At 46.1% G+C, this 22519-nt stretch overlaps 1 protein-coding gene across 1 annotated transcript in view; it reads left to right on the forward strand.

Annotated features, from left to right (window-relative positions):
* The first annotated feature begins 970 nt into the window (after window positions 1–970).
* Window positions 971–22519, forward strand: part of LOC140197180 (uncharacterized) — an 80861-nt gene continuing 59312 nt past the window's right edge. Inside the window, exon 1 of the mRNA XM_072257093.1 lies at window positions 971–1112. Coding sequence (XP_072113194.1) covers window positions 1052–1112 — 61 coding nt within the window. The 5' untranslated portion in view covers window positions 971–1051. The remainder of the gene's footprint in view (window positions 1113–22519) is intronic.

A 22519-nucleotide genomic window follows, 5' to 3' on the forward strand; every position in this document is an offset into this window, starting at 1 on the left:
CCAAAGGAATGGCAGAGACCGGTACAGTTTGGCACCAGCTGCGTCACAGGAGTTGCCAGTCAGCGTTGAACTTAACGAAGGGCTGCCTGAGGGATTCCAGCTCCAGAATTTTCCCTCGGGGTTTACTCCTGAAGCTTTCCCTATCAGTGAGTATATCTTCGTGTTTTTTTTATGTTGCTTTGAACCTAGAGTAACAATTATTTAATTCTCCTTTACACTTGTCTACTGGAAATGATATGGAACAATTTGAATGTTGAATGTTGAATTTTGGGTTCCTGCAGTGTGTTTTGTTTCCAGCATCTGCAGTCTCTTGTGCTCCGTGATGATGGTCACTCTGCCTTCTGTGAAACCCCGGACACTAACTCCTCCTGTGTCTAGTTAACTGCAGGACCTCTTCCTTCTGGTCATTTCTCTCCCCCTCTAGTCCCGTACTTTATGGTCTCTCTCTTTGACCTCACCCACTAATTGCAATTGCCAAATCTATGTATCTTATCCCTGTTCACTCTAGGAATTGGACCGTAAGATCACAAGATATAGGAGCAGAATTAGGCCATTCGGTCCATCGATTCTGTTCCACCATTCCATTATGGCTGATTTAGTTTCCCTCTCAACCCCATTCTCCTGCCCTCTTTCCGTAACCTTTGATACACTTACTAATCAAGAAACTATCAGATTCCGTTTTAAATATACACAGTGACTTGGCTTCCCACAGTCGTTTGTGGCAATGAATTTCACAGAATCATTACTGCCTGGCTGAAGAATGTCTGATACCAGAGGGTGTCAATTCAGCTAAGCGGAAGTAAGTTCTAAGGGCTTTTGCTCAGCTCGGTACTTGCATAAAATTTGCTTCCAGTAAACGCGAAGAGTTTGTCACTACCGTCGTTAGATAGTGCACTGTGTTTGAAATGACTTCCTACCAGCCACGAACTTCGACAGTTCCTGAGAGTTTTTTCAGGAAGTGAAGAAGCAAATCGAGCAGCTTCTGTCTTTCAGCGACAGGGAGTAAAGAAAGAACTGAAGCGTGAGCGGACTCCATACCGAAGCGCTGGAAATGCTCTCTCTCCGGGTTTGTCTCTGCACGGTCCTGATGTCCGTCTCAGTCCGGGGATACAGTAGGTGTTTTCCATTGTCCGCCTATCCACTCGTTGTCTCTCTCCTAAAGGCTCGTTTTACTTTCTGGTGAAGTGCGATTGATTTAGACGTTGGTTCTGCCAGTGGAGGGTTGGTGTTGGGACCCTGTCCTTCCCTGAGTGCTGGGGTGGACTGCCTGCTGGTGACGATGAAGCCCAGTACTACTGGGGAGAGACGTCCAAGTTTGATGCCCAGTTAAAGGCCGGGCACAATTCCAAGCCTGGGTGGTCTGGAATTTGGAGCGAAGCTGTAGCGTGGTGGTTAGCATGATGCTTCACAGTCCCTGTGACCCAGGTTCAATTCTCGCCGCTGTCTGTGCGTTCTTCAGTTCTGAATGCTATTTGCTTACTTTTATTGTTTTCACGATCTTTCCCCTCTGTACATTGGCTGTTCGACGGTCTTCAGAATCAGAACCAAGTTTAATATCACCGGCATTTGTCGTGAAACTTGTTAACTTTGTGGCGGCAGTACAATGCAATACATAATAACAGAGAAAAACTGAATCACAGTAAGTGTATGTATGTGTATAAAGTAGTTAAACTAAATAATATACAAAAACAGAAATAAAAAAAAATGAGGAAGGGTTCATGGGTTCATTGTTCATTCAGAAATCTGATGGCAGAGGGGAAGAAGCGGTTCCTGAATCACTGAGTGTGTGTCTTCAGGCTTCTGTACCTCCTGCCTGATGGTAACAGTGAGAACAGGGCACAACCTGGGTGCTGGAGGTCCTTAATGACGGACACCACCTTTCTGAGACACTGCTCCTCAAAGATGTCTTGGAAACTACGGAGGCTAGAGCCCATGATGGCGCCGAGTAATTTTACAACTCTCTGCAGATTCCATCGATCTTACGCTGTAGACCCCTCCCACCATACCAGGCGGTGTTGCGGCCAGTCAGAATGCTCTCCACCGTACATCTGTAGAGATTGGAGAGTGTTTTACGTGACATACCAAATCTCCTCAAACTCCTAGTGAAATATAACCGCTATCATACCTTCTTTGTAATGACATCGACATGTTGGGACCAGGTTCAGTCCTCAGGTGTATTGAAACACCCAGGAATTTGAACCTGCTCACTCTCTCCATTTCTGACCCCTTGGTGGGGATTGGTTTGTGTTCCCTCGTCTTCCCCTTCCTGAAGTCCACTGTCAACTCCCTGGTCTTACCGACGTTGAATGCAGGGTTGTTGCTGTGACGCCACGCCACTAGTTGGCATAGCTCAGTCCTGTACTCTCTCTCATCACCATCTGAGATTCTACCAATAATGATTGTATCCTCAGCAAATTTATAGATGACGTTTCAGCTGTGCCTAGCCACACAGTCATGGGTGTAGAGAGAGTAGAGCAGTGGGCTAAGCACACACACTGAGATGCACCAGTGTTGATTGTCAGTGAGGTGGAGATGTTATTTCCAATCTGCACAGATTGTGGCCTTCCGGTTTGGAATTTTGAGGATCCAGTTGCAGAGGGAGGTACAGAGGCCCAGCTTTTGTAACTTATTGATCAGGACTGTAGCAATGGGTTCTTTGTTCTGTGGCTGCCTAGAAGAAGACAAATCTTAAGGTTGTACATTGAACTTTGAACTCTGAACTCCCTGTGACCACATGGGTTTCCTCCAGGTGCCCTGGTTTTCTCCCACAGTCTAATGGCTGGTAGGTCAGTTGGTCATTGTGAATTGTCCGTGATTAGGCTCGGGATGTTGGATGGCACAGCTCAAAAGGCCAGAGGGAGCCTATTCTGCATTGTGTGTCAGTAAGTAAATATACTTGGGAAGGGAGCCTGTGGGTGATGGTGCTCACATACACCCGATATCCTGATGTGGAGAGATGGAGGCTGCTGGAATAGCAGGGGTGAGTAACTGCGTTGTGTATTGTAGATGGTGCACACTGCAGCCACTCTGCATTGGCGGTGGAAGGACGGAGTACTGACTGGGTGCTCACGTGGTCACTGTTGTCCTGGGGTGTGTGATGTTGTGGTTGTACAAGACGTTGGTGAAGACATATAGAGTACAGAAGTTGGGATGTTATATTGAAGTTGTACAAGAATAACATAATAATTTATAGTACTAAAGAACACAATAAATATTAGTACATTAGCTTTTATACGTGGATTGATTGTATATACATAACGTTCCATATGAATGACTACTTTATCATTTCCTGTCAGTCACCTGAAGTACAGACACTCCTGGGCCTAGAATCACTTTATAAACATAAAGTCTATCTGTCAATCTGTATATCAATCTATGTCTAAAAACTATCATATGTACAGTATTTATATTTATTGTGATTTTATTATTGTGCTCTTTATTTTATTGTATTTTTTCTGCTGCGTTGGATCCAGAGTAGCAATGATTTTGTTCCCCTTTACACTTGTGGCCATCTGTTGAACACCAAAAGGATGCAGAGAACATTGGATGGTCCAGCACAGCACAGACCCTTTTGCTCTCAACGTTGTTCCAATCTTTTAACCTACTCCAAGATCAATCTAACCCTTCCCTCCCACATAACCCCCCCTTTCTCTATCCTCCATGCGTCTATCTAAGACTCTCTCAAGTGTCCCTAATGTATCAGCCTCTACCACCACCTGTCATGGTCCGGTCCATGAAGTCTGCATTCCGGTTCATGGCCCGGTCCATCGATCCTTGTTCCGGATTTTCCTATTTCTCCCTTATTCTGTTGGGTGCTTTAATTGAGGCACCTGATTCTCATTTCGGTCTGGCACATAAATACCTCTGCAAAGCAGGGATTGTTTGCTGGACTGCTCCCTTCCCTTCCCCTTCCTCCTGAAGCCTTTGCCTTCACCTGCAACCTTCGCCTGTGTCCTCACCTGTAATGCCATCAAGTTCAACCGCCAGAGTAAGTCTGGGGCCTTGCTGTGTCAAGATAAGGAACAATCTGTCGTTGTTTGGAATTGTCTGTTTGTGTCCTTGCCTCCGCTGGGTAGGCCTGGCCATTTGCCACTACCCTGAGTGCAGAACTGTCACTTCGTGTTCAGTTTTCTGTGTATAGAAAGAGCCCCGGACCTTGGTCCTGTTCCCAAGGAGGGGGTCCTGGCTCTATGTGCTGTGTACGAGTCCCGGCCCTACGTCCTGCTCCCAAGGAGGGGTCCTGGCTCTGTGTTCCATGCTCCTGTGTTCAAGTCCAAGGCTCCGAGATTCCTGAGTCCCAAGTCCAAGGCTCCGAGATTCCTGAGTCCCAAGTCCAAGGCTCTGAGGTTCCTGAGTCCCAAGTCCAAGGCTCCAAGATTCCTGAGTCCCAAGACCAAATGAAGGCTTTGTGATCTCGTCCTGTCCACGTGTCTCATCCTGTCCATGTGCCTCGCCCAGCCCTCTACAGGAATTTCCTCGTTCTGTCCAGGAGTCTCACGTCCATTCTTGTAGCCACACCACGACCTGTAGCCACATCTTGTCCTAGCCTAAACTCAGATTCCGGTTCCCAGTTAAGACCCAGGTTCCTAGTCCCAACCAAGACCCAGGTTCTGGGTCCTTGTCCAGGCTCTAGTTCCGGAGTTCTGTGTCCCTAGTCCAGGCTCCTTGTCAGGGTCCTGTTTTTCTTGTCCATGTCCTAGCCCAGGCCCTGCATCCTAGTCTCGTCCAGGGCCCGTGTCAATGTCCAGCATCCTTTCTTCCCCACTTCCCTTGCTTTCTTGACACACCTAGTCCTGTTCCTAGTACATCAGTGTTGGGTGCGCCACCAACGCCCCCTGTATAACACCACCAGGATGTTCCACACTCCCACCACTCTCTGTAGAAATTGTACTCCCGATACTTTCTGCCAGACACCTTAAAATTAGGCCGTCTCATATTAGCCAGTTCTGCTCTGGGAATGGAGTTAACTCTGCCTTGTTGGACATGGTCATTGTTTGATCCCCATCTCTACCCTCCAATGAAACCTTGTTGCTTATAGAGTCATAGAGAAGTACAGCACTGAAACAGGCCCTTTGGCCCATCTAGTCCATGCTGAAACCATTTAAACTGCCTGCTCAAATCAACCTGCACTGGGAACGTAGCCCTCTATATTCCTTCAATGTACCTGTCCAAACTTCTCTTAAACTTTGAAATCGAGCTCTGTGCACCGTTATACTGACAGCTCATTCCAGTCTCATCACCCTCTGAGTTCCTCTTAAAATTTTCACCTTTCACCCTTAACCCATGACCTCTGTTTGTAGTTCCACCCATCCTCGGTGGAAGAAGCCTGCTTGCACTTACCCTACCTGTAAATGATGCAAGAATTCTAGGTGTGCAGTCAGATAGGGGAAGTTAAACATTGCTGTTTGCAAAACTGTCACAGATTCCACTGAAATACATTGAAGCTTGAGGTTTCACTGCTTGATGGCATTGTGCGCTGGCTGTGGCACTTTTAAGAGGCCATTCTGCCCATTGATCTCAGGCTGGTTCCAAGCAAAAGCACAAACACAAAAGATTTGGCAGATGCTGGAAATCCCGAGCCACATAAAATGCTGGAGACAGAGCAGGTCAGGCAGAATCTATGGAGGGGAATAAACAGTTGAGGTTTTGGGCCAAGACCTTTCATCAGGACTGGAGCAGAGAGGGAAGCAGTGTGAGAGGATCTCACTTAGCTCCTGTCGAAGGGAGGATTTAAAAGTTCTACATGGAAACACACAGTGAAATGTGTCGTTTGCTTGAACGAGCAACACAGTCCGAGGACGTAGTGGGGGCAGCCCACAAGTGTCACCATGTTTCCGGTGCCAACAGAACACAATTTACTAATCCTAACCATGTCTGTGGAATGTGGGAGGAAACTGTATCTCCCGAAGGAAACCCAGGCAGTCACGGGGAGAACATCAAAAGTCCCCACAGACAACGACAAGAATCAAGCCCTGATTGGTGACACTGCGAGGCGTTACGCTAACTGTGCCATCCTTCAGAGTTGGCACTTCTCTAAGAGACCTCATGGTGGAGCAAAATGAGACACAAGGGATTCTGCAGATGTGGTAAATCCAGAGTAACACACAGAAAATTCTGGAGGAGCTCAGCACGTCAGGAAGCTTCTCTGCAGGGAAGAAGCAGTCAATATTTTGGGCCAGAGGCTTCTTCAGAAGGGCGAAGGATGACGAAGGGAAAGGATAAAAACAACTCAAGTTTGTCCAACCTCTCCTTCTGCTCTCTAATCCAGGCAGCACCCTGGCGAACCTCTTCTGCACCATCTCTAGACCCTCGATACCCTCAACATGCGGTGACCAGGACTGTGTGCAATGCTCCAAGTGCAGTCTGACCAAAGTTTAATACAGCTGAAACATTGGACCATAAGCAACAGGAGGAGACTCAGGCCATTCAGCCCATTGATTCTACTCCACACTCAATCATGGCCAATTTAGTTTCAAGAGTTACAGACTTGCCGTAGGGTAATGGGTCTTTCTAGTCCAGCAAGTCTGTGTCGCCCAGTTACACCCGTGTGACCAATTGACCTACTAACCAGTAAGTCTTTGAGATGTGGGAGAAAACAAGAGCACTTGGAGGAAACCCACACGGTCATGGTGAGACAATACAAATTCCATACAGGCAGCTGTGGGAATTGAACCCAGGTCACTGGCTCTGTAACAGCATAACACTAACCGCTATACTACTGTACCAACTCGAAAGTTCAGAAGGATTTATTATCCCTCTTAACCCCATTCTCCTGCCTTCTCCATGTAACCTTTGATGCCTTTAGAAGTCAAGAACTTATCAACCTTTGCTTTAAATATACCCAATGAGAGCTCCACAGCTGTCTGTGGCAATGAATTCCACAGATTCAACACCACCTGGCTAAAGAAATTCCTCCTCATCTCCATTATAAAAGTAAGTCCCTCTAAGCTGAAGCTGTGCCCTTTGGAGTAACACACACAAAATGCTGGAGGAACTCAGCAGATCAGGTATCAACTACTGAGAGGAATGTGCAGTCATCGTTTTGGGCTGGAAAGGAAGGGGGCAGTCCACAATATCCTGAAATTGGAGGGTGAGCAGCCAGAGCTCGTGGTACATATTGGTAACAACGACAATGGTAGAAAAAGGATGGAGGTCCAAAAAACAGAATACAGGGAGTTAGGAAGGAAGCTGGGAAGCAGGACCACAAAGGTAGTAATCTTGAGATTTTGCCTGTGCCACACGACAGTGAGTATAGGAATAGAGTGAGGTAGAGGATAAGTGTGTGGTTGAAAGATTTTTGGATCATTGGGACCTCTTTTGGGGCAGGTATGACCTGTACAAAAAGGATTGGTTGCACTTGACTCTGAGGAGGACCAATATCCTGGCAGGGAGGTTTGCTAAGGCTATTGAAGAAGAAAGCCCTTAACTCCGAGTGGAGTAATCGAGATGCCCTCATGACAACATTTTTTTTAGCATGCTTTCTTATTTTTACAAAGCCAAGTTGCTAGCTCGACGCTCAACACAGCACGGATGGAAAGTGAGCAAGGGAGCCGGCTGGATTCGAACTCGGGAGCCTTCACTCGCTCTGAAGTCCGGCGCTGATGCCACTACACCGCCAGCCAGCTAAGGCTATTGGGGAAGGTTTAAACTCGATTTGCAGGGGGCTGGGAACCGAAGTGAAAAGGCACAGGATGGGGAGGTTGGAGCACAGAGACAGTAGTGAGTTTGTGATGAGGAATAGGCAGATGTTAGAGCAAAGAAGCACTCAGCCTTTTGGTTTGAGATGAGTCTATTTTCATGCAAGGAGTATCACAAACAAGGCGGATGAACTTTGAACGTGGATCAATACATTGACATTGTGACCATTACAGAGACTTGGATGTCTCAGGAATAGGAATGGCTGTTGAGTATGCCAGGCTTTAGAGGTTTCAGACTGAACAAAGAGGGAGGCAAAACAGGTGGGGGCGTGGCATTGCTAATTAGTGACATTGTCACGGCTGCAGAAAAGGAGGAAGTCATGGACGGATGGTCCACTGAGTCAGTGTGAAAGTCAGAAACAGGAAGGGGCAATAACTCTACTGGGTGTTTTTTATAGACCCCGCAATAGTAACATGGAAATCGAGGAGCAGATAGGGAGGCAGATTATACTAATAATAGGGTTGTTGTGATTGGTGATTTTAACTTTCCTACCATTAACTGGAATCTCCTTAGAGTGAGGGGTTTAATGGGGTGGTGTTTGTTAGGTGTGTTCAGAAAGAACATAGAACATAGAATAGTACAGCACAGTACAGGCCCTTCAATGTTGTGCTGACCCTCAAACCCTGCCTCCCATATAAGCTCCCACCTTAAATTACTCTATATACCTGTCTAATAGTCTCTTAAACGTCACTAGTGTATCTGCCTCCACCACTGACTCAGGCAGTGCATTCCACGCACCAACCACTCCCTGAGTAAAAAACCTTCCTCTAATATCCCCCTTGAACCTCCCACCCCTTACCTTAAAGCCATGTCCTCTTGTATTGAGCAGTGGTGCCCTGGGGAAGAGGCACTGGCTATCCACTCTATCTATTCCTCTTATTATCTTGTACACCTCTATCACGTCTCCTCTCATCCTTCTTCTCTCCAAAGAGTAAAGCCCTAGCTCCCTTAATCTCTGATCATAATGCATACTTTCTAAACCAGGCAGCATCCTGGTGAATCTCCTCTGTACCCTTTCCAATGATTCCACATCTTTCCTATAGTGAGGCGACCAGAACTGGACACAGTACTTCAAGTGTGGCCTAACTAGAGTTTTAGGAGTTGCATCATTACATCGTGACTCTTAAACTCTATCCCTCGACTTATGAAAGCTAACACCCCATAAGCTTTCTTAACTACCCTATCCACCTGCGAGGCAACTTTCAGGGATCTGTGGACATGTACCCCCAGATCCCTCTGCTCCTCCACACTACCAAGTATCCTGCCATTTACTTTGTACTCTGCCTTGGAGTTTGTCCTTCCAAAGTGTACCACCTCACACTTCTCCGGGTTGAACTCCATCTGCCACTTCTCAGCCCACTTCTGCATCCTACCAATGTCTCTCTGATATCTTTGACAATCCTCTACACTATCTACAACACCCACCCTTCTACCCCCACATCCAGGTTGTTAATAAAAATCACGAAAAGTAGAGGTCCCAGAACAGATCCTTGTGGGACACCACTAGTCACAATCCTCCAATCTGAATGTACTCCCTCCACCACGACCCTCTGCCTTCTGCAGGCAAGCCAATTCTGAATCCACCTGGCCAAACTTCCCTGGATCCCATGCCTTCTGACCTTCTGAATAAGCCTACTGTGCGGAACCTTGTCAAATGCCTTACTAAAATCAATATAGATCACATCCACTGCACTACCCTCATCTATATGCCCGATCACCTCCTCAAAGAACTCTATCAGGCTTGTTAGACACGATCTGCCCTTCACAAAGCCATGCTGACTGTCCCTGATCAGACCATGATTCTCTATATGCGCATAGATCCTATCTCTAACAATCATTTCCAACAGCTTTCCCACCACAAATGTAAGGCTCACTGGTCTATAATTACCCGGACTATCCCTACCACCTTATTTGAACAAGGGGATAACATTCGCCTCCCTCCAATCCTCCAGTACCATTCCCGTGGACGACGAGGACATAAAGATCCTAGCCAGAGGCTCAACAATCTCTCCCGCACCTCGTGGAGCAGCCTGGGGAATATTCCGTCAGGCCCCAGGGACTTATCCGTCCTAATGTATTTTAACAACTCCAACACCTCCTCTCCCTTAATACCGACATGCTCCAGAACATAAACCTCACTCATATTGTCCTCACCATCATCAAGTTCCCTCTCATTGGTGAATACCGAAGAAAAGTATTTATTGAGGACCTCGCTCACTTCCACAGCCTCCAGGCACATCTTCCCACCTTTATCTCTAATCGGTCCTACCTTCACTCCTGTCATCCTTTTTTTCTTCACATAATTGAAGAATCCCTTGGGCTTTTCCTTTACCCTACTCGCCAAGGCCTTCTCATGCCCCCTTCTTGCTCTTCTCAGCCCCTTCTTAAGCTCATTTCTTGCTTCCCTATATTCCTCAATAGACCCATCTGATCCTTGCTTCCTAAACCTCATGTATGCTGCCGCCTTCCACCTGACTATATTTTCCACCTCACTTGTCACCCAAGGTTCCTTCGCCCTACCATTCTTTATCTTCCTCACCGGGACAAATTTATCCCTAACATCCTGCACGAGATCTCTGAACATCAACCACATGTCCATAGTACATTTCCCTGCAAAAACATCATCCCAATTCACACCCGCAAGTTCTAGCCTAATAGCCTCATAATTTGCCCTTCCCCAATTAATAATTTTCCTGTCCTCTCTGATTCTATCCTTTTCCACGATAATGCTAAAGGCCAAGGAGCATTGGTCACTGTCCCCCAGATGCTCACCCACTGAGAGATCTGTGACCTGACCCGGTTCATTACCTAGTACCAGATCTAGTATGGCATTCCCCTGGTCGGCCTGTCCACATACTGTGACAGGAATCCCTCCTGGACACACTTAACAAACTCTGCCCCATCTAAACCCTTGGAACTAATCAGGTGCCAATCAATATTAGGGAAGTTAAAGTCACCCATGATAACAACCCTGTTATTTTTGCACCTTTCCAAAATCTGCCTCCCTATCTGCTCCTTTCTATCTCCGCTGCTACCAGGGGGCCTATAGAATTCCCCTAGTAGAGTAACTGCTCCCTTCCTTTTCCTGACTTCCACCCATATCGACTCAAATGAGGATCCTGCTACATTACCCACTCTTTCTGAGGCTGTAATAATATCCCTGACCAGTAATGCCACCCCTCCTCCCATTTTTCCGCCCTCTCTATCCCTCTTAAAGCACTGAAGTCCAGGAATATTGAGAATCCATTCCTGCCCTGGTTGCAGCCAAGTCTCTGTAATGGCCACTACCTCATAATTCCATGTATGTATGTCAGAAGGCTTCCTGACACAAAATGTAGATAAGCCAACTGGAGGAGAGGCTGTACTTGATCTGGAATTGGGAAATGAACCTGGTCAGCTGTCAGATCTCTTTGTGGAAGAGCATTTTGGAGGTAGTGACCACAACTCTGTCTCCTTCACCATAGTGCTGGAGAGGGATAGGAGCAGACATTCTGAGAAAACATGTAATTGGGGTCGGGGGAAATATGATGCTGTTAGGCAGGAACTTAGGAGCGTAAATTGGGAGCAGATGTTCCCAGGGAAATGCACGGCCAAAATGTGGCAAATGTTCAGGGAATATTTGCATGGTGTTCTGCACAGGTATGTTCCATTGAGGCAGGGAAAGGTTGGTAGGGTTAAAGAACCATAGTGTACAAAGGATGTAGAAAATCTAGTTAAGAAGAATAGAAAAGCTTACGAAAGGTTCAAGAAGCTAGGTACTGTTAGAGCTCTAGAAAGTTACAAGGTTACTAGGAAGGAGCTTAAGAATAGAATTAGGAGAGCCTGAAGGGGCCATGAGAAGGCCTTGGTGAGCAGGATTAAGGAAAAACCCAAGGTATTCTACTAGTATGTGAAGAGTAAGAGGATGAGCTGTGTGAGAATAGGACCAATTAGATGCGATGGTGGAAACGTGTGCATGGAGAGAGGATGTGCCAGAGCTTTTGAAAAGCATAAAGTTAGATAAGTTACTGGGACTGGTTGAGATATACCCCAGGCTACTGTGGGAAGCAAGGGAGGTGATTGCTGAGCCTCTTGCGATGATCTTTGCATTATAAATCAGAATGAGAGAAGTACCAGAGGATTGGAAGTTTGCAAGTATTGTTTCCTTGTTCAAGAAAGGGAGTAGAGATAACCCAGGAAAGTATGGACTAGTGAATCTGACTTCAGTGGTGAGCAAGCTGTTGGAGAAGATCCTGAGAGGCAGGATTTATGAGTATTTGGAGAGACATAATCTGATTAGGGCTGGTCAGCATGGCTTTGTTAAGGGCAGGTCGCGTCTTATGCGTATGATTGAATTCCTTGAGGATGTAACAAAACACATTGATGAAGGTAGAGCAGCTGATGTCGTGTATATGGATTTCAGTAAGGCATTTGATAAGGTTCCCCATGCTGGGTTCCTTCGGAAAGTAAGGAAGGATGGGATCTAAGGGGACCTTGCTTTGTGGATCCAGAATTAGCTTGCCCACAGAAGGCTAAGGGTGGCTGTAGATGGTCCATATTCTGCACGGAGGTCAGTGAACAATGGAGTTCTGCAGGGATCTGTTCTGGGACCCCTCCTCTTTGTGATCTTTAAAAGTGACCCGGATGAAAAAGTAGAAGGATGAGTTAGATAGTTTGCTGATGACACAAATGTTGGGGGTGTTGTGGATAGTGTGGAGGGCTGTCAGAGGTTACAACGGAACATTGATAGGATGCAGAAATGGCTGAGAAGTGGCAGATACAGTTCAACCCAGATAAGTGTGAACTGGCTCATTTTGGTAGATCAAATTTGAAGACAGAAAATAGTATTAATGGTAAGACTCTTGGCAGTGTGGAGGATCAGTGAGATCTTGGGGTCCGTGTCGATAGGACACTCAAAGCTGCTGTGCAGGTTGACAGTGTTGTTAAGAAGGCATGTGGTGTGTTGGCATTCATCAACCATGGGATCGAGTTCAAGAGCCGTGAGGTAATGTTACAGCTATATAAAACCTTGGTCAGACCCCACTTGGAATACTGTGTTCAGTTCTGGTCAGATCACTACAGGAAGGATGTGGAAACTATCGAGAGAAGGCAAAAGCGATTTACAGGGATGTTGCCTGGATTGGAAGGCATACCTTATGAGAATAGGATGAGTGAACTTGGCCTTTTCTCCTTGGAGCAAAGGAGGATGAGAGGTGACTTGATAGAGGTGTATAAGATGATGAGAGGCATTGACCGTGTGGATAGCCAGAGGCTTTTCTCCTGGGCTGAAATGGCTAACATGAGGGGGCATAGTTTTAAGGTGCTTAGAAATAGGTACAGAGGGGATATTAGAGGGAAGTTTTCACACAGAAAATGGTGAGTGCGTGGAATGCACTGTCAGAGGCGGTGACGGAAGTGGATACCATAGGGCAAGGGTCCCCAATCTTTTGCACTGCGGACCAGTTTCATATTGACAATATTCTTGCGGAGCGGCCGACCGGGGGGGTGGGGTGGGGGGAATGGTTGCCAACGGACAAGAGTAGCAGTCAAGTACATTGTGTTTACCCCGAGAAAGACTACAATGACCATGAAGCCTTGCGCGGGCACCAGTGCGCATGTGTGCACGTGCCGGTTTCTTTTCTGCAAATCGTTTCTGGCGATTCTGTTCGTGGGGGGGGGGGGGGGGTGTTAATCACGACCGGAATATAGGTGATAAGTGCTTAATACACTCAATTTCATTTCTAAAAGGGTTTATCTAACGAACTTAATATTAAACACACAGCGCATATTTTCCTCACATGAATATAGCGATAAATCAATTATCAGGGGAGGACAGGGGAGCTTGAAGTAAATGTTGAACGAACTTCCAGTAGCAGTGGTAGAGGCAGGTTCAATATTATCATTTAAAGTTAAACTGGACAGCTATATGGACAGGAAAGGAATGGAGGGTTATGGGCTGAGTGCAGGTCGGTGGGACGAGGTGAGAGTAGCGTTCGGCACAGACTAGAAGGGCAGAGATGTCCAGTATCCATGCTGTAATTGTTATATGGTTATATGTCAATAGCATCATAACATTTTAAGTAACGTTTGGATATTAAACACACGGCGCATATTTTCCCCGTATGAACATATAAAATCATTGCAACACACCAATATCGCTGAATCAGTGGGAGCCCTGGGCTTGTTTTCCTGCAACAAGATGGTGCCATTGAGGGGTGGTGGGAGACAGCGATACTCGAATGGGTTCCTTATGTCCAGTCTATTCCGCAATTTAGTTTTCGTTGCATTCATTGCAGAGATATGTTGGAAATGGAAGCAACATTTTCAGCGCCTCCGTTTCTATCTCAGGATATCTAGCCTTGACTTTGATCCAGAATGCCAGCAGAGATGTTATGTCAAACATACTTTTCAGCCCACCGTCATTTGCAAGCTCAAGGAGTTGATCTCCTTCCAGCTCTGACATGGATGACGCATGCGTAATGACCTCGCGTGCGTTCAAGCTCAACAGTGGGCGTGACAGGGAATGAGGAAAGGTGCAGCTGACTCATATCGTTTCATATCGCCAAATCATATCATTTCCTCGTGGCCCGGTAGCGCATGCCTTGTAGCCCGGTGGTTGGGGACTGCTGCCATAGGGTCTTTTAAGAGCCTCTTAGATAGGTACATGGAGCTTAGAAATATAGAGGACTACGCGCTAGGGGAATTCTAGGCAGTTTCTAGAGTAGGTTACATGGTCGGCCCAACATTGTGGTACAAAGGGCCTGTAATGTTCTGTAAATTTCTATGTTCTAAGACAGAATACGAAGGTGGGAGGAGGGGAAGGAGTACAAGATGGCAGGTGATAGGTGAGACCAGGTGAGAGAGAGGGTGTTTGGGTAGGGCAGTGGGAGGAAGTAAGAAGCTGAGAGGTGATAGGTGGAAAAGGTAAAGGGCTGAAGAAGGAGGAATCTGATAGGATAGGAGAGTAGACCATGGGAAAAAAGGAAGGAGAAGGGGAATCAGAGGGAGGTGATAGGCAGGTGAGGAGAAGAGAAGGGGTAAGAGAGTAACCAGAATGGGAATGATATCAGGGAGAAGAGGGAAGGGAGAGGGGGGAAGAAATTACCGGAAGTTGGAGAAATCAATGCTGAGGGGAGATCTGATAGAGTTTGTAAGATTATGAGAGGCAGAGATAGAGTAGACAGACAGTATCTTCCTCCCAGGGTTGAAATGTCTGACACCAAAGGCCTGCATTGAAGGTGAAAGAGGATGTGAGGGGTAAATGTTTTATACCCAGAGTGCCGGATGCCTGGAATACTCTGCCTGGGGAGGTGTTACAGACAGATACATCAGAGATTTTTAACAGACGTTTAGGTCGGCACATGGATGTGAGGAAAATGGAAGGGAATGGACATTGTGCAGGCAGAGGGGATTAGTTTAGTTGGTCATTGGATTACTAATGTAATTGGTTCAGCACAACATTGTGGGCCGAAGCGCCTGTTCCTGTGCTCGACTGTTCTGTGTTCTATGTTCTCGTGTTAAATACAGTAAATCTATGATCATCTGCTGTTGAGAAACCCTGGTTGTTCCCTATCTGGCTCACCAGGTGCCTGTGGTTCACGGTGTCACTCTGTTTCCCATTTCCAGGGAATAAAAATGAACTTCTGACATCACGATCTACCACCACGGGAGGAACACACAGAATGCTGCAGGATCTGAGCAGGTCAGGCAGCGTTTATGGAGGGGAATAAACAGTCAATGTTTTGACCAAAGACCCTTCACCAGGACTGGAAAGGAAGGGGAAAGATGCCAGAATATGGTGGTGGGGGAGTGGGACTGACTGGGTTGTTCTTACACAGGGCCAGTATGAACTCAATGGGCTGAATGGCCTCCTGAATGCTGCAACTGTTCCGTCACTCCGAGGTAATTCCAAGAGCTCTCCTCCATAACCGGTGCCCCCGATTCTCCAATCACTTCACCTCCCGAAAATAAAATGGCAGGATTGTAAAAGCCATCAGACCCAGGGAACAGACGACAATGACAAACCCCCGAAACCCTGACTCGACCCCCGCCTGTAACACAGTATGGTTCATTCAGAGTCTGAGGTGAACAGGATTGTCACCAAAGACACTGGCAAATTTCGATAGATATACCTGGAAAGCATTCTGGTCTGGAGGGGCCACTGCTCAGGATAAGAAACGGCAGCAGAAAGTTGTCAACTCAGTCAGCTCCATCACGAGCACTAGTGTCCCCAGCATCCAGAACACCTTCAAAATGCAATGCCTCAAAAAGGCAGCATCCATCATTACAGACCCCCAGCACCCAGGACCTGCCCTCTTCTCATTGCTACCATCAGGGAGGAGGTACAGGAGCCCGAAGGCACACACTCAATGTTTCAGGAACAGCTTCTTCCCCTCTGCCATCAGGTTTCTGAATGGTCAATGAATCCATGAGCACTTCCTCAGTACTTTTTCACTCTTTTACCACAACTTATTTATTTACTTTCCTTATTTTATATGCACTTACTGTAATTTACAGATTTTATTATTATACATTGCTTTTTACTGGTGCTGCAAAATAACAAATTTCATGACATACGCCATTAATGTAATCTTGTTGTCTATTCCATTGTTTTAGAAACACAGAAACATAGAAAACCTACAGCACAATACAGGCCCTTCAGCCCTCAAAGCTGTGCTGTATATGTCCTTACCTGAGAAATTATGGGTAACTATAACCCTCTAGTTTTCTAAGCTCCATGTACCTATCCAAAAGTCTCTTAAAAGACTCTATCATATCTGCCTCCACCACTGTCGCTGGCAGCCCATTCCATGCACTCAGGACTCTCTGCGTAAAAAAACTTACCCCTGACATCTCCTCTGTACCTACTTTCAAGCACCTTAAAACTATGCCCTCTTGTGCTAGCCATGTCAGCCCTAGAAAAAGGCTCTGACTATCCACACAATCATCTTATATACCTCTATCAGGTCACTTCTCATCCTCCATCACTCCAAGCAGTAAAGGCCGAGTTCACTCAACCTATTCTCATAAGGCATGCTCCCCAATCCAGGCAACATCCTTGTAGATCTCCTCTGCACCCTTTCTATGGTTTCCACATCCTTCCTGTAGTGAGGTGACCAGAACTGAGCACAGTACTCCAAGCGGGGTCTGACCAGGATCCGATATAGCTGCAACATTACCTCTCGGCTCCTAAACTCAATCTCATGATTGATGAGGACCAATGCATCGTATGCCTTCTTAACCACAGAGTCAACCTGTGCAGCAGCTTTGAGTGTCCTATGGACTCAGACCCCAAGATCCCTCTGATCCTCCACATTGCCAAGAGCCTTACCATTAATACTGTATTCTGCCATCATATTTGAGCTACTAAAATGAACCACCTCACACTTATCTGGGTTGAACTTCATCTGCCACTCCTCAGCCCAGTTTTGTATCCTATCAATGTCCCGCTGTCACCTCTGACATCCCTCCACACTATCCACAACACCCCCAACCTTTGTGTCATCAGCAAATTTACTAACCCATCCCGCCACTTCCTCATCCGGGTCATTTATAAAAATCACAAAGAGTAGGGGTCCCAGAACAGATCCCTGAGGCACACCACTGGTCACCGACCTCCATGCAGAATATGACTCATCCACAACCACTTTTGCCTTCTGTGGGCAAGCCAATTCTGGATTCATAAAGCTCTGTCCCCTTGGATCCCATGTCTCCTTACTTTCTCAATAAGCCTTGCATGGGGTACCCTGTCAAATGCCTTGCTGAAATCCATATGCACGACATCTACTGCTCTACCTTCATCAATGTGTTAAGTCACATTCTCAAAATATTCAATCAGGACCGTAAGGCACGACCTGCCTTTGACAAAGCCATGCTAACTACTCCTAATCATATTATTTCTCTCCAAATGTTCATAAATCTTGCCTCTCAGGATCTTCTCCATCAACTTACCAACCACAGAAGTAAGACTCACTGGTCTATAATTTCCTGGGCTATCTCTACTCTCTTTCTTGAATAAGAGAACCACATCCGCAACCCTTCAATTCTCCGGAACCTCTCCTGTCCTCATTGATGCAAAGATCATCACCAGAGGCTCAGCAATCTCCTCCCTTGCCTCCCACAGTAGCCTACGGTACATCTCGTCCGGTCCTGGTGACTTATCCAACTTGATGCTTTCCAAAAGCTCCAGCACATCCACTTTCTACATGCTCAAGCTTTTCAGTCCACTGTAAGTCATCCCTACGATCGCCAAGATCCTTTTCTGTAGTGAATACTGAAGCAAAGTATTCATTAAGTACCTCTGCTATCTCTTCCGATTCCATACACACTTCTCCACTGTCACATTTGATAGGTCCTATTCTTTCACATCTTATCGTCTTGCTCTTCACATACTTGTAGAATGCCTTGGGGTTTTCCTTAATCCTGTCCGCCAAGGCCTTCCCATGGCCCCTTCTGGCTCTCCTAATGTCATTCTTAAGCTCCGTCCTGCTAGCCTTATCATCTTCTATATCTGTATCGTTACCTAGTTTTTTGAACCTTTCATAAGCTCTTCTTTCCTTCTTGACTAGATTATTACAGCCTTTGTACACCACGGTTCCTGTACCCTACCATCCTTTCCCTGTCTCATTGGAACATACCTGTGTAGAACTCCACACAAATATCCCCTGAACATTTGCCACATTCCTTCCGTACAATTCCCCGAGAACATCTGTTTCCAATTTATGCTTCCAAGTTCCTGCCTGATAGCCTCATATTTCCCCTTACTCCAATTAAACGCTTTCCTAACTTGTCTGTTCCTATCCATCTCCAGTGCTATGGTAATTGTGATCACTATCTCCAAAATGCTCCCCACTGAGAGATCTGACACCTGACCAGGTTCATTTCCCAATTCCAGATCAAGTACAGCCTTTCCTCTTGTAGGCTTATCTACATATTGTGTCAAGAGACCTTCCTGAACACACCTAACAAACTCCACCCCATCTAAACCCCTTGCCCTCAGGAGATGCCAAACGATATTTGGGAAATTAAAATCTCCCACCATGACAATGCTATTAGTATTACACCTTTCCAGAATATGTCTCCCTATCTGCTCCTTGATGTCCCTGTTACTATTGGGTGGTCTATAAAAAATATCCATTAGAGTTATTGACCCCTTTCTGTTCCTAACTTCCACCCACAGAGAGTCCATAGACAATTTCTCCATGTTTTCCTCCTTTTCTGCAGCCATGACACTATCTCTGATCAACAGTGCTACGCGCCCACCTCTTTTGCCTCCCTTGCTGTCCTTTCTGAAACATCTGAAGCCTGGCACTCGAAGTAACCATTCCTGTCCCTGAGCCATCCAAGTCTCTGTAATGGCCACAACATCATAGTTCCAAGTACTGATCCATGCTCTAAGCTCATCCGCTTTGTTCATAATACTCCTTGCATTAAAATAGACACATCTCAAACATCGGTCTGAGTGCATCCCTTCTCTATCACCTGCCTATTCTCCCTCTTGCACTGTCTCCAAGCTTTCTCTATTTGTGAGCCAACCGCCTCTTCCACTGTCTCTTCAGTTTGCTTCCCACCCCCCCAGTAATTCTAGTTTAAACTCTCAACAGCCTTTGCAAGGATATTGTTCCCCTGGGATTCAAGTGCAACCTGTTCTTTTTTTACAGGTCAGACCTGCCCCAAAAGAGATCCCAATGATCCAGAAATCGGAATCCCTGCCCCCTGCTGCAATCCCTCAGCCACACATTTATCCTCCACTTCACTCTATTCCTATACTCACTGTCACGTGACACAGGCAGTAATTCCAAGATTACTGCCTTTGTGGTCCTGCTTCTCAATTATTTAATTTACTTTTCTTATTTTTATGTATTTACTGTAATTTATAGGTTTTATTATTATGCATTACCTTGTACTGCTGCTGCAAAACAACAAATTTCATGACATACAGTACGCCAGTGATGCAGTCTCATTGTCTGTTCTATTGTTTTCTATATTAAATCTGATTCTGATGTAACCCCCACTCCGGACTCTACAGCATCACACCGCAGTGTGTAGCCCACTCCCGAGTATCCATTATTGCACATATAAACCCCCAGCCTGGATGCTCCTGTGGATCACAGTCTGTACCCAGTCCTGGCTATTCATTACTGCTCATTTAGTTGTCAGGCCCTGCTGGTGTATCTGGAAGATCGCTGAAAGCCTGTGTCAATCAACTGGTGGGGAAGATGAAGGATATCTTCAATCACTCACAACTGCAGTCAGAGGTCCTCACCTGCTTCAAAAGGGTAACAATCATACCAGTGCCCAAGCAGAGCAGGGTGTGCTGCCTTAACGACCCTCACCCAGGGGCACTCACATCTACTGCCATGAAATGCCGTGAGAAGTCGCTTTCGGCTTGAGTCCACTCCTGCCTCAGGAAGAACCTGGGCCCCTGGCAATTTGCCTGTCACCACAACAGGTCTACAGTGGATGCAATCTCACTGGCTTCTCACGTTGTCTTGGGTCAAATCAGGCCCACTGACATCTGAAGATCCACTCGTGACAACACCCCACAGTAGTGAAACTCCATGTCTGTTCCCCAGATTTTTCACCCACTTTCCCCACCTTCCCCACTCTTGACCCGGTTCCACCTGCCAGACGCATCTCCCCAATGGGTCCCATTCTCATCTCACATTATCAGGCTCCAGGACTGGGAGCCCTGAGTGACCCTCCCTCAAGCAACTGATTACAATCACTTCTCTCCGTCTGAATCTCCTTTCCTTCCCTCTTCTCCATCCATCACCACTGACCACATCTCCCATCTCCCTTCCCCCTTCCATACCCAGCACAACCTGCCCTTAACCTCGTACCCCTCCTCAATCCATCAATCACCTCAGAGTCCAGTCTCACCCTCCTCAATCCATCAATCACCTCAGAGTCCGGTCTCTCCACTCCTCAATCCATCAATCACCTCAGACAGTTGTCTCACCCTCAATCACTGAATTACCTCAGACCCCACTCTCACACTCCCCATTCCACCTAGCACCACAGACTTGTGTCTCGCCCCTCCTCAATCCATTGTTATGTTACAAGAAAGCTCATCCAGTGTCCAAAACCATGTGTGTCTAACAACCAGCTGACCTTGTATTTATCCCAGCATGCTCAACACTAGCTGTCCATCACATAACGCTGCCCTTGGTTACCATGACAATTCACGAGCTGTTCGTTGCTCTCTCTCTCTCTCTTTAAGTCAATCGCACTCTCTCTCTCTTTAAAGGTACAGTTCATACAGGATAATTCAGGATCCCAACACACCTCCTTCCCTTTTGGAAAAATTTTGGTCCATGAGCAAAATTTTTGTTTAATTATAGATTACAAAGTTTGAAACAATACATGTATAATTATTAGGTAACAGGGCAAAATGTGTACAACTTCTAACTTGACATCTGGATAAACAATCAGCTATAATGTTGTCAGTACCTTTTACACGTTTTATTTTCAGATCGTTTTCTTGCAAGGTCAGACTCCAGTTTAATAACCTTCTATTTTTTTCCTTCATCTTAGTTAGAAACACTAACAGATTGTGATCTGTGTAAATCACCAGTGGTTGCTGGGCAGGACAAACATAGACTTCAAAATGTTGTAAAGCCAGAATAAGTGATAGCAACTCCTTTTCCACAGTGGAATAATTTTTCTGGTGCACATTAAATTTCTTCGAGAAATATGCTACAGGATGTTCAATGTCGTCCTCACCCTTCTGTAACGGTACTGCCCCGGCAGCTTCGTCACTAGCGTTTGTTGCTATAGAGAATGGTTTTGAAAAATCAGTGCTTTTAGCACAGGTTGGTAACACAGAATAGTTTTTAGTCATTCAAAGGCTTCCTGGCAAAGCTCACTCCATACAAATCTTTCACTCTTCCTTGTAGTTTCATTAAGGGGGAGAGCGATATCCACGAAGTTCTTACAAAATTTTCGGTAGTACCTCACCATTCCTAAAAACCTTCTTAAAGCTTTCTTGCCCAACGAAACGGGAATAGCTTGAACCTTGGCCTGTACAGGAGCCAGTTAACTGAACACAAGCATTTGGGGTTGTCGTCTTTTCTTTTTCCTTATCCCTTTTTTGAGCAAAACAATTAGCTGCCACATGACCAGGCTTCTTACAATAATAATACATTAAACTGGAAAACTTTCCTCTTGACTGCTTTCCTTCCTCCTTACTTTTGTCACTAGTCCCTGGCTTACTTTCTGGTTTAGCCGGTGGGTTATCTCTATTACGCTTTTCATAACTCCTATTTGGGAAAACCCTAACCTTAAGAGTTAAGGCATACTTGTCTGCTAATCTAGCAGACTCTGACAGTGTCGCTGCCGCTTTCCCATCTAAGTACGTCCTTATATATCAGGGACGCAACCTTTAAACAGTTAATCAATAGCAACTCTTTCAGGTTATCAATATCCTCACTTGCCTCTTTCGAGGTACACCAGCGATCAAAGTACATCTGCATCTCACGGGCAATCTCTAAATACGTGCGGTCCCAAGGCTTCCTCAAATTTCGGAACCTTTCCCTGTACGTCTCCGGAACCAACTCATAAACTTTAAGTACAGCACCTTTCACTGTATCATAATCATTTGCGTCTACAACAGACAATGCCAAATACGCTCGTTGAGCCTTCCCCTTAATCACACTCTGTAACAGGACAGCCCACTGATCTCTCAGCCACTGCCGATTTATAGCCACTTTTTCAAAATGTAGGAAATACCTTTCGACTTCTGTTTCCCCAAATGGACGTACCAGCTTAATTTCTTGGCTAACATTAAAACAGTGCCGCCTGTTCATTACCTCAGCATGACCCTTGACCTCCTTGCTGCAAT

Source organism: Mobula birostris, chromosome 5 (assembly GCF_030028105.1).
Source record: "Mobula birostris isolate sMobBir1 chromosome 5, sMobBir1.hap1, whole genome shotgun sequence".
Lineage (NCBI taxonomy): Eukaryota > Metazoa > Chordata > Chondrichthyes > Myliobatiformes > Myliobatidae > Mobula > Mobula birostris.